This window comes from Parasteatoda tepidariorum, chromosome X2, assembly GCF_043381705.1.
Source record: "Parasteatoda tepidariorum isolate YZ-2023 chromosome X2, CAS_Ptep_4.0, whole genome shotgun sequence".
Taxonomy (NCBI): Eukaryota; Metazoa; Arthropoda; class Arachnida; order Araneae; family Theridiidae; genus Parasteatoda; species Parasteatoda tepidariorum.
Window position 1 is genome coordinate 48,909,574 of NC_092215.1, and position 14,027 is coordinate 48,923,600.

General features: G+C 27.6%; 1 protein-coding gene across 3 annotated transcripts in view; it reads right to left on the reverse strand.

The window, feature by feature from the left end:
* LOC107449518 (grainyhead-like protein 1 homolog) overlaps positions 1-13,465 on the reverse strand; it is a 171,024-nt gene extending 157,559 nt beyond the window's left edge. For all 3 annotated transcript variants that reach the window (XR_011638357.1, XM_016065069.3, XM_071188166.1), the window contains exon 1: positions 13,295-13,465. Coding sequence is in view for 2 of the 3 variants with exons in the window: in XM_016065069.3 (XP_015920555.1) it covers positions 13,295-13,323 (29 nt within the window). In the remaining variant the exon portion in view is untranslated. The remainder of the gene's footprint in view (positions 1-13,294) is intronic.
* Positions 13,466-14,027: the final 562 nt, after the last annotated feature.

Here is a 14,027-nt window from a genome sequence, read left to right on the forward strand (position 1 = left end):
ATTTCGTAGAAATCGAAAATTCTAAGTAACAGTAAACTGCAAATGTATTGTAAATGTACAAAAAATGTAGGAAAAATGTAACTAAAAATGCATTAAATGTAAACATTTTTAGTGAACGTTGGAAACACTTAGAAACCAAACCAGATATCAATGCTTGCTTGTGAAAAGGTGTTTAGTATAACATAATTAAGTTTAGCTAATTAAGTTAAATTTAGTTGAAACTATCAAATCCGGAATTACTTTCGGAATTGAATGCAATAAATTAATTTCCTTATATTCATATACACAAAGTAAAAATTATATTTTTAGTTTTTATGAAAGTTTCAAAAAAATAATTTTAGAATTCTAAATAATGACGGTTTTTTAATTTATTATTAATTTTTTAATAATCAAAAACCGATGCTACTAATGTTCACCTCCGTAGCCTTGTAATTTTGAACTTAATCCAGGAAAGTACAAGGAACAAGTATTGGGAAAAATTTGCCATCGTGAAAGACTTTTTTGATGGAACTAACCAGCATTTGCGTTACATGGAGAGGAAGACCACGAGAACCTCCCACGGTTAGCCCGAGGGCAAAGGGGCTCTAACCCATTATCCGTCTACCACTGAGAATAATTCACGTCAGCACTATGTTCGGTGCAAGCTGGAACTCGTATCGACCAGCCATCGCCGGGATCGAACCCCGGTTCACCTTATTGGAAGGCGAACGCTTTATCCCCTGAGCTAGCGCGGCTCACATAGCCGCTTTGGTAAATATTTGAAGTCTGACTTTTTTTAAGAATTTCTCGGTATACATTTGACCGGTACTTCCACCCATATAGTTTTTTATACGGCCAAGTGCCACTGCCCAATATACTATTACCCGGCATTCCCTACGCTAATGTTTTTTAAGGTCTGTGCGTCTGCTCTGTATTCTGAACTCTGCTGTTTTTCCTAATCTGCCCCATTTGGATATTAAAGTATCGAATACATATTAAAATATTAACGAAGAAATTAATATAAAATAGCACACAATAAATGTTTTGGTCAGTCACAGGTGAATGTCGACTTTCTCCAGAGTTCGATTATTCACGGTAACATATTGATTTATATATTGATTGAGCAACACATTTTGCTATAAACTGTTAAAATACACATAAACTGTTAACATACACTTAATAAATTAAAAAGGTTAAACTTTAGCTGTTACGGATAATTTTTATTCTTCAAAAAAGTACCTGGAAAAGACAGATGTGACAACTACCGATAAGGGTTGCACTCAATTTTTATGCTAAGGCGTTGTTTCGAATTCTTTTAGATAGTCCATTTCGTTTTTCTTCTTTCTTTTCTTGATACAGGAAAACACCGTTTCTTGAACTTGAAGACGTAATGACACATTTAAGGAAGCGTGATCTAACTTTTGAAACAATTTTAAGCATTAAGACTTAAAGGTTTCTAATTCGTTGAATGAATTTTTGAGATAGAAAGTGAAGCGTTTTAGTACGCATAAATTAAGTTGAAGTAATATGAACAATAATAATAAAATTGTAAAATACAAAATAATTCATTTGAAATTTATTAACAATATTACTTTTATCTTTCCAAGATTTAATTAAAACAATTTTCCATCTTTGCCGTCTGTTAATAATAATTTATATAAATTAATAATAATTTATATGCCCGTTAATAATAATTTATAACGTATAGCATTTTAATTTGAATTATTGAATGCTGTCAGAATTGTTTTACTCTTAACAAACAAAATGAGGTTGAAGATCTTCAATAATAGTCAATCTCAATTTTAAAAAGATTTTTTTTTCTGTCTCACATTATTTAACCCTTTTAATTCATCTTGTGTTCCCCTTTTCCTTACTGAAACGATTTGAATCTCTAAACGTATAACAGAACAAACACGGCACACTAGAACGACGTGTAAAAGTCGTTTGAAATAATCATAAAAAATCGATGTTTTTTTTTTAACATTTTAAAATGATTACTTTATGCATAATATTTTCAATTTTCCGTTTTTTAAAATTCTTCAAAACAAATACTTAAATTCTGAAAAGTATTTAATTTTTTTACTCATGCATTTTAAAAATGTTTTATAAATGTTTGTTCCCGTAGCCGAATCACTGCGACATTGTCACATAACGTTGGAGTTCTTGCAGAATATTTTTTTCTTTTGGAAGTAAAAAAATTTGGTTTCCTTTTCGGAAGAAATTTTCGAAATTTTTTTCTTTAAAATTATAGTTAAAGGATCCTTTTTCGAGCATCGGAAGGGAGTGTTCGTGATTTTACTATTATTATTTGAAAAGAATGAAAAATAACGAATAATGAAGTAAAAAAATTTTTTTCTGGAGAAATGTGCGGTAGATTTTTATTTCTCTATAATTATATTCAAAAAATGCCTTTTTCGAGTATCAGAGGGGAAAGAAATGCTCGTAATTTTTTTTTATTTTTATTTGGGAATAATGAAAAATAAAGAATAATGAAAAAGTTTTGATTTTCTTATCTACCGAGATTCTCAAAAGACTTTTCTCCAGGGTTATTAACGACGTATATTATATAGCAAAACTTCGACTTCATTTTTCAAAAGATTCTTTTCCCACGCATCGGAGGGAAAATAAATGCTCGTGATTTTTCCGAATTTATTTAAGAATAAAAAAATTCGATAATGACTGGGTTCGGCGAGAATTTCAATTACAAAATATAAGGGAAAAAAAACCGAAATCGCGAAAGTTGAAAAGATAGTTCCGTTCTTGAAATCCTGTTCTTTCATTCATATGTATATATATATAGTTTTCAATTACACCGTATTTTACATTTTAATTAAATTTGTCTGTGAAGGGCGATTTTTTTGACAATTATTGCTACGAATTTTTGCATTGTTTTTTCGAAATCCAGATATCTTTCATTGCTCAGTTATTATTTATGTTCTCGTGAACTTTTGAAAAATGCCGATATTATTTTGCGGTACGTAAAATTCGAATCGCGTATTCAAGAAATCATTCTTTGATATTGCGCCGATATTTTCGTTAATCCTTGCGGCATTTCAATTGTTCTTTCGACAGTCATTGCTACAAATTTTCACATTTAAAAAAAAAAGAAGAAAAAAACGACGTTTTTCATGTCATTTAATTATACACGAAACTCAAATCAATTATTTATTTTTAAAAGTGACGATTTCATCGTTTTTTTTTTTTTTTACTTTTTATGGCTAGTTCCACCGAATTCCAAAGATTTTTTAAAATTCCTGTTTTTTCTCAGTTAATAATATTTCTACGCGTAAAATTTAAATTGCTCATTCAAATAATCACTTTTTTACCCACTCATTTTATGCCGATACTACCGCAAATCCATGTAGTGTTTCGATTGCGTTTTCGGCAGTTATTGATTTACACGTGGTTTTTAAATATCCCGATGTATTTTTGACACTATGGGAAATTCGAATCACGCTTATGAGTATTTAATTTTTAAAGCAATGATTCTATCATTTTTGGGGGGGAGGGGCATTTATTTCCGCATAATTTTTAAAATCCCATATTTTTAATACGATATTATTTATTCCAACAACTGAATCTCGAAACGAAACACTCATTACCCCCTTTTTTGTAGAGTCCGATTAGCGAAATTTGGAGTCTTTTTTTTTCTTCGGTAGACTGCTACGGATTTCACGATTTTTTTTTAGGGAGATGTGGATTTACGGAATGCGAAAAAAGAAATAATTAGTGTGTTTTTGTCCGACAAAATGTGAGAATATTGCCCATGATATTAAAGTAAAAAAATATAACACATTCATTTAAAATAAATATATACAATTTCACTTTATCCCAATAATTTTTTTTTAAACACAACGCTTCTGTTACTTTAAATTTAATTAGTAATTTATTAGATATATATGTCATTATCAAAAGTGTCTTGCAGAAAGATATTAGTGCTAGAGAGATTTGTCGCAGAAAGCCCAGAATAATTCTGCCACAGAGTTTCCTTTCTGAAAAAACACACCATCATCCGGAAAAACACACCAACACACCATCTACAACACTCTTAAGAGAGTTAAGTTAAATTTTTGTGTTTTCTCTATACATTTATTATAATTATTATTAGGTTCAGTATTATTAGATTTTTCAAAAAATGTCAAAAATAGAGAAGTCGCTTTATTAGATATAGCGCTTCTATTAATTTTACCTCAATAAAATGTTATGGATTTTAGTTAGTAATTCTCAGTAAAATCCAATTTCCTTAAGTGAAAAAAACCAATTTGGATGACGGTAAAAAATTATTTAAATAAAAAGTTAGAAACCAAAAATAAGCAAAAAGAAATTTTAAAGATATGTATATTAGCGAAAACAGCACTTCATCATGGGACTCACTGTCTGCTAACGCACTGGAGTCTTTCTGTACTCACTGATTAATCCAAAAGCTAACCTCAATCAGGGAAACATGGTTTCAACGGTTAGTTCAGGAGAGCGGTCTAAAGTTTGGACCCTTTCATGGCAGTGTAAATCCAAATTTTTTTTTATTAGTAGACGGAGTTTCTTTGTAGAATTTAAGTATAATTGTTGGTGGTGTGAGATATATCTGAATTTCGTTATAAAGGGGGGATATTTATCCCAGAAAAATAAATAAAATCGTTTAAGAAAAACTGATTTATTATGTAAATCTTATAATGACGGCTCCAAAATTTTAAAATAAAGAAAGGAAAGTCCCTTAAAAGGTTCAAGAGAATCAGCCTTGTTCTCTCATCAAGAAGCTCCCCAGTCCGTTATCCAAGAATTCGAAAGTGAATTGTTCCCAACTGACAGTTAGGAGCATGGGAAGAGATTCATGGTTGGCAATTTATCATAGCCAAAAATAAAGCCAACCCCCTCCCTAATCAATATTAAATTTGAAAATAATTTGGCGAAAGCGAATAGTTAAAAATATTGTCAGAATCAGTATAACCGTGCAACTGAAACATTTTTGTGGTAAGAAATAAAGAGTTATAAATAGATTTTATTTTCAATTTAGTCACGACAGTGAATTAATGAGCTTTACATTTATTAAAATAATAAGTCAGTCGTTACATTGATTGTTAAGAAAAGAATAAAATATTTATATTTGTTTTTTTATGTGTATAAAATGTAATAAAAACTAAATAATTGGTTTAATTTAATTAAAATATGATTAAGAATTATTAAAGAAATTAAAGAGTTATTTAAGAAAGAGTTATTTATTAGTTATAAAGAGTTATTCATTGTTAAAGAATTATTTTTAAAGAAATTTAAGAAATATGTAATCCCTATTATGTAATCCTTAATTTACCATATTTCAAGAACTTCTTAAACTAGTTGAAAAATTTGTGCTAACAGTTATAAAATTCGTTCATCCATAGATAATTCTATGGAAAATATAATAATTCAAAAGTTTTGTATATAATTCAAAAGCCTCGACTAATATTAAATAAAATAATAAAATAAACAAAATATTTACTAAAGGTTACATTTTGCTTGGAATTATTCTTTCATACACGAATTTTATTAGCACAAATTTTTCAACTCGTTTAAAAAGTTCTTGAGATGTGGTGAAACACGAAAAAGTAAAATTAACATTAAGGGATCCAAACTTTAGACCCCTCTCCTGGCCAAACTATTAGAACCATATTTTCCAGATTACAGCTTTATTTAGGGGGTCAGAAATCCGTCGAAAAAAAGGTATGTTTATTCAGAAAAGTACTTTTTTATGTAAGAATTGTGACTTAAAATATAGTCTGCTATAATTAATGAGCATGTTTAAGATCATTTCTTTGAACCATTAGATTGGATCCGTGAAGTTTCGTTCATTAAATTCTAAGTTATTCAGGGTTGTCTGTTTTTTGATTTTCTGCACTGTTCATTACACTTTTTTCCATTCAAACATCATTATTTATCTTGAATAAGTATCATCATAACAGTTAAACGAAATGTACCCAACATAACCCATTGCGTTACTTGAAAATAGAATCCTTGAGGCACCAATGTTCCAGAATTAGGTTCTAAACTAATATCTCAAATTAAAGTTCCTAACTCCCCTTTAAAAGATTGTAAGTATTCAAGTCGTATTATAGAAATTGGATTTTTGTTAATTACATTACAAGCAAAAATCAAAATTCTAAAATAATTATGGAAACGATAAATGCAAAAAAATGCTTTATGAAAAATAATATTATTTGGTAAATTATATTACAAGCAGAATATCAAATTTCTAAATTATTATAAAAACGATAAATGCGAAAAATGTTTTATGAAAAATAATATTATTCGGTAAATTATATTACAAGCAGAATATCAAAATTCTAAATTATGAAAACGATAAACGCAAAAAATACTTTATGAAAAATAATATTGTTCGTACTTCCATTTTCGGAACGTGGAAAATTGTGAACAAAAAATACATCTTTTATTGACTACTTAAATAATGAGTAAAATAAATTTACTTTTTATTCACTCTTTTTTTTTTAAAGGAAAAAAAAACACTATAGTTAAACTACAGTGGTTTTGCAAACGATAAAAACTTATCTACCTAGTAGGAGAAAGTGACAGTTACTGGAGAAAGGTTTAAAGATAGGGATGAACATTCAAGGGCTTTCCTGCTCAAATATCTCAGGGGCAAAACATTCCGCTGTACTGATTGCAACAGAGTTGTCGCCATTGAGGGGGGTCAAAATCCACCTATGCTTTGGTAGCTTGAGGAGAATGAAGAAATAATTGATGCTGGAAAAAATGATTAAGGCTTCTTGTCTCTACTTCCTAGTTAAATTTCGATTTTCTATAAAAGAAATTAAAGAATGATGTTTTGGTAAGTGTTAGTCTTGCTAAAATTTTAAATAGTCTCGCGCAATTTTTTATCCTCATTTTTTTTATAATTACGTTTTCCTAACTAATGTTCAAATTAAATTACATTCTAATGATTTTGGAAGTCGACGTAGATTGGCAATGCGTTAATTTACGTTTAAAATGGCTTTATAAATAATATGGCTTTATAAAAAATAGACTAACTTTTAACGAAAAAGTCATATTTTTATAGGTACCTTATTACTATGAATATGTTAATTATTATGAGGTAAAAAATTTACTATTGTCAATAAAATAATCGATTTTTTTTCTTAAATGCGCAAAAATTTCGTAAATTAGTGAAATCTAAAACTTTTGAAATAAATTTTGTCATATTATCTTCAATTACTATATTTATGATTAATTTTCATAGAATATTTTGCTTGAGTCAAATATTCACATGTAAAAAAAGTTAAATTTCCTCACAAAAATTGAAATTAATTTAAAGTTTAATGTTGCCGATTGGCCGCCCTCTTTGGCTAAATGCTTCCTAATTTCCTTCTTTGAACGCAACTAAAGATGTAATTGATTAAGGAATGAGACATTTATAGAAATAAAATGAAGTAAATTTCATTATTAATTAGAATTTTACATTAAGAATTTATTTAAAAAGCAGTAACGCTTTCGCATATAATAACAAAAAAAAATCAACAAAAAAAAATTCGCGATAAAGTTGATTCAGGAATACCTCGATTTCTAAAATGATGCTGTTTGTCCAAATGGGAATAGTTCAAAAATTTGTAAAAACATTTCAAGTTTCAATTGCATTAGCCCATAAAAGTTTTGCCTACTTTAATGTATCTTTTTTTAAAAACTACCAAATTGATTTTCAAGAACTTTTTCCTTTTTTTTCTATGGAAATCCTTCACTTTTTTGATTTTTTACTAAAAGTGATGAATGTGAATAAATTTTATAACCCTAGTTCAAGAGCCGACCCAATATTTTGGGTATACGACTACTAATGTTCCTCCGTAGCCTTGTAATTTTGAACCAATCCGGAAGACAAGGAAACTCCTGAATCAGTAACCCCAGAGGTATTGATTTACTATGGGAACATGGAGGACTTTACGAATCGACAGATTTAACGTGCATCAGTCGCTATTTACTACACGGGGAGTCTTCGGCTGGCGGAGATCGAACCCATGAACTGTTGGTCATGGGCGGTTGGACCCTACCAACCAGGCTATCACGCCCTCTTAAAATATTTATAGTTTTATTTTGTGAAATCGGAATATGAAACTTAAGAAGCAGTTCTGCAAAAAATTATGCAAATTTAAATTGAATGTCAAGGAGGCCACATAAAATGATCCAAACAGAAAATGGTTACAATTAATGCGACTGTTTTAAAGGTAAGAATAAAAACTACTTAAGTTGTTGAATACATCGTTTCTTTTGTTTCAATTAGTTTTCATGTGACACTGTCTCCTGTTAGAAAAATATTTCCATAAAAACATGCTGAAATCTATAAAGATGAGAAAGCTTATATCCTTTTGGTGTTCATGTAAAAAATAAAAGAGAAAACGAAGAGATCAAAAAAAGAAATGTTTTCAAATCTTTTCGAGGAAATCAGAAGAAATTAAATAATACTGTGAATCATTTTTAAGCCGAAACTCCGAAATATACTTCCGAATTTTCTGGAATACATTAAATAAGTCCAAAATTAAACATTTTTTTAAATATGTAGTTCAAAAAAGTCGGAGAAAAATAGATTCTATCTGTAAATTGTTCCTTAAATCGATTTGAAAAAAAAAAAAAAAAAACTTTTATTATGGTTTATTGCTTGCATCTTAATTTTCCACAAGTCTATGCTTGTATTCATGTTTTGTATTCAGACAATCATAATACTTAAAAAGTAATACGTTCAAAACTAATTAATATAGTTTCGAAAGAAAATAAGAAAATCATGAAATATTACATTTTACATATAAAAAGTATGATTCTTTTAGCGTACTAAAACCAGTTGAAAAAGTAATCAAAAGATTACATTATCAATTTTTTCATCCAATTTTTCAGTTAGTTTGAATTGTTATTGTTCTGAGTAAATAAATAACTAAATAACTTCATTCAGAAAAAAAGTATGGACCATACTATTAGAATATGGTAAGATTAAGTGCTTCTGGCTGCATGGGAGCACCAAAACTCTCGGTAATTTTTACCGAAACGCTTTGATAATGATTTTGGTAAAATTTACAATACAATATAATTTTGTAACGTGTGATAAAATTTGGAAAATATGGTGTAATTTGGTAATTTTATCATAGTACAATAGGGCATGCCATAAAAACCATTTATTCGGTTAAGATATTCGGTTATTCGCTTTTAGATTATGTATTTTTTTTCTAATTGTGTGGTAATAAGAGATATAATTTTGAAAATCAGAATTTCCTGGAAGCTTTTACCATATGAACGGAAAATTACCAAATGGATGGTTCAAATACCGCATATTTTGGTTTGTATTACCAGAATTATTATTATTATCATCATACCGTAGGGCAGTGTTTCCCAAAGTGTGGTACGCGTACCCCTAGGGGTACGGGAACAGTTTAGCGGGGGTACGCGTTCTTATGCGAAATATTTTGCAACAAGCGAAAATTTCAAATTTTTTTATTTAAAAACAAAGCTAGCCATGAAAATTTTCGATTACGTATTTTTCTATTGGCTATTTTTTTCCGAGTTAACAGTTAATAATTAGTGATGTCAACAGCTAGTTGTGATTTTTAACTTTTGTGCAATTTTTTATCACAGCACCTGTTATCACAGCAAAAACAATACCATCCTTCTCACTGATGCAAATAAACTTATTAACAGAACCTTGTACCAAAAAAGAAAAATAAACATATTTTTAAAAAAAAAAAACATTAATTTTTTTATTAGTGGTACACAGCGTTACGAAAAATTTAGAAAGGGTACACAAAAGTCATAAGTTTGGGAAACACTGCCGTAGGGTAATTTTATCAAATTGTTTTTTCTCTATGTTGAATTTAATCAAAAGTACGCTTTATTTATTTCATCTTATTTGTTTTTCTCAGTTTCTCTCGCAAGGTTTCATTAAATAATTTATTTATATATTTATTTTTCTGAATAGTTAAAACCAAAAAGCCTTTAAAATGAGCTTTATTTTCTAAATAACGATTGTATTACGCAACTTTGAGGTATTATACAATATCAGTTGTAATTGTTGAATAATTGTATTCTTAAACAATATATGGCCTTCTTTTTGCTTACTTTTAATTATGGAAGAACAAAACAAATAAGTTAGTTTTAACTAAAATGTTTAATAGCTACTCATTTAACTGAAACTAAAATTTAAGGTTTTGTCTGGTTTTATAGCTACTAAAAAAACTAATTGGTTTAAAGGTTAGATCACACTGGAACTTTGGAAAAAAAACCTCTTCACAAAAAAGAACTTGAATACCTTAAAAACTTTAGATCCAAAGTGTCAGTAGTGAAAAAAATATGGAAGTATTTTAATTTTTCCTACTGATTTGAAAATCAACTTTATAATTTTTATTTTTTGCAGATATACGTAAGATTATTTTATAATTTATGTAAGATAATTTATTTGCATGGGTTCTTTTGTGAAGAAAAAAATTTGGGGTGATTGTCTTTGGAGGTGGTTTTGATTCATTTATTTATTTAGTTTGTCAAATATGCCAAAATTGGTTAATCAAAAATAAAATAAATAAATAAATAATAATAAACCTTCAAAACGTCTTCATACCAAAGAATTTAATTTTTAGTTTAGCATCGCTTTCAAAAAATTAAATTTTACGCTTTTACTATTTGTAATATAATGAATTCTCTTCAGAACTTTAATTTCACTTCGTTTATTAGCTAAAAGAATTTCCCAAACTATATTAGTACTTCCGCCTTTAAAATGAACTGAATTTAATTGCTGTTAATATTTTAAATGAAGATTTCTCCTGTATAAAATATCATAAGAGAGCATAAGGTAATGAAATAAAAGTGTTAATTTCTCTCCTAATTCATTCACGAAGTTTAATACAAATTTTTCTTGTTTTTGGTGCTTCGTCGTTTCTATCTCGTACAGTCTATTTGAGTAATTATTATTCATCTGATTCTAACATACAAGGAAGATAATTACTTTCTGTATAAACTGAAAACTGAAAATTGAAAAAAGAGCAATTTAAATAAACACTTTTCATGACTATAACTTGAGCCTCACCATTTTAGGCAATTAAGACTAGAAATTTACAAATTTAATGAGTAAAATTTTTACTTTTATTATGATAAATTGATGGAAATTACTTTACATTATTATTGTATAATTTTAATTCGACAACCTAGAAAGTGGGAGCGATTTGGTTGAGTTTGATTAGACCAATATGAAATTGAAATCAGTATCAATATCAAATGAACGCTATTTTGTAGGAACGCTAATAAATTAAAATTCAATTAATTGGCAGAATCCAGATGTCTATTTCTGCCAAACTCAAACTCCTCTAAACACAGCCTAGTTAATTAATGTCTAAGATTCCAACTTAGTTAACGCCTGAACTGTTACTTTTTTTAATTTTGAAACAATTTGAGAAAATATTGTTAAAAATTAATTTAAATTTCAATAACGTCATGGCATAACTTCTAAGAGCAGTGCATAAAACTTTCTTAAGATATATTTATCGAAAAAAATATATAAATTGTTACTGAAATTTAATGCAGCAATATGAATTTAAAGCACTTATGATATCAGAAGACCATAAAATAAGAATGTTTTTAAATAGAACCAAAAAATTAATATATGTTATACATTTTACTCACATACATAATTTAAAGTATTAATGAATTTTTTAACTTAAAAAATTAGAAAATTGATTTTTATTTTTTTTAGCAGAAGAAACAAAAAAGCATTTAAAAGTACAAATTTAATATCAAGAATCCTGGACTGTTAAAAAGAAAGAGAAAGAAAAACGTGTTTATGTAAATAAAAAGATTTATGCATAGCAAGCGAACACAACATCCCTAATTTATAATCTGTAAAGATATTTTTTCTCTCAACTTTTCAAAAGTTGTTTTCAATTCATAAGTTGAGACATATTGCATAAAAACTTTTGAAGAAATATTTAATAAACAGAACTTACAGAAGACAATTAAAAAAAATGCACTTTTGACATCAAAAGACGTGCGCCGTTACATGAACAATGTACTTAAATAAGAACAAAAATTTAAGTTTAGAATAAGTTTACTATCACATCATTTTAAAATAAACTTACTGAAGAATTTCTTTTTTAATTTACAGATAAGGCACAATTCATGAAAGTTAAAATTAAGAAAAAATATTTGATTCTTACCAAAGACAACTAAAAAAAAAAATCATTTTAATAACAGAAGAAATGCTCTGTTAAAAAATATTTATTTTTTAAGGAATATAAAAATTTATGGAATGTATATATTCTACTGACGTATTTTTTCATGATGTATGGCTGGTGTATTTTTTCATAAAAACTTTTAAAAAATGGCTGATGTATTTTTTCTAGTGATGTAAGGAATAGTGATGGGGCCGAATAGCCGAATACCGAATATTCGGTGGCCGAATACTTACTTTTTAAAAATTTCTCTTTTGATTTTAATTATGTAACTAAAGTAATTTTCAAATTTGAAATTAAAAATGAAATAAATATTAACAAAATTGCTTCTTTAATCTTTGTTATATTTAAAAAAATTTTAACAACTTGATTTATTTTTTGTAATAATTTAAATATGTTGATGCCAATAGCAACGCAATATGGCTTTTATAAATCTAAATCATTAATAATGGCATATTTTAGTTATAGTTATACTTGTAATTTATATGCTATTTTATATAAAATAAGAACTCATTACTACTGTTAAATGTATTCTTAACTTTCTTTTTTGTCAGAAAAATTATTAAAACCCAGAAAATTAAGAACTTTTTAAAAAGTTTCACTTTTGAAATTTTAATTTTGCAATTAAATAATTTTCAAATTTTAAATTAAAAATGAAATAAATATTAACAAATTTACTTTTTTAAACTTTCTATATTTTAAAAAAAATTTAACAACTTGATGTATTTTTTGTAATATTTTAAATATCTTGATGCCAACAATAAAGCTTTCACAAATCTAAATAATTCATAATAGCAGCATAATTAATAATAGCATATACTACATTATTCGGCCGAATAACTTCAGTATTCGGCTAGGCCGAATATTCGGCCAAAGGGCCGAATACCGAATAGTTGCTGAATATTCGTTACATCCCTAATTTTTTCATAAAAACTTTTAAAAAATATTTTTTTGTGAAAAATACCGGCAGATGGAGAAACAAAAAACATAATTTTAATACAAAAAAATCATGCATTTTTTTTTTTTTTTTTTTAGAAAAAAAGGAAGAGAAAAATTCCTAGACATCATCATATAATTATAAATGAATTATTTTGTTTTCAAAATTTAAAAACTGAGAAAAATTTGCATAAAATACTTACAGGAGACTATTAAAAAGAACATCCACCATCTTAAAATCAGCATTTATTGTATCCAGAATTTAGAACCATTGCATTTCTGTTCAAAGCACTTTTTTTCCTAAGGTCAATTTGACTCGCGCAACCAAACCACTTCAAAAACCAAACCGACAGTTTGAACACCTGTGAAGTTATGAGATCGAACAGGTTGTAAGAAAACGTATGGGACCTGTAGGTGGCGCTACCATCTGCAAGAAAATCCAAAATCTTGACATTGTGGGTAGAAAAAGAAAGGTTTTTTTGGGGGGATGACCTAAGAAAGACCAAAGTGATTTTCGTATCTTCATGCAATGTTACATCAACAGAAGTAACGAAGGGGGCAAGAAAATTTTTGAAAAAGCAGTTTTTAAAATTTGTTTTAGAATTACACAATATTTAAACTGAGGGATTTTATAGAAATTGTAAAAGCGAAAGAATAAATAATTACAGAAAGAGAAATAAATTATTTTCAGAAATAAATGATTTTTGCTTAAGGCAAGTTTTAAAATTTTTTTAAAATAACACAATTTTTAAGCTGATTGATTTTGTTTAAATCATTGGCTGTGAAATAGATATTATTAACTGTGAAAGAGAACAGTAGTTTAAGAGCTCGAAAATTTAATATGAATAAACTATATCTGTAAACCAATGAATTATCTACTGTACTTGCGTAAAATAATAAAGAAAGAATAAATATCGAAGCAAGGAATAGAGAAAA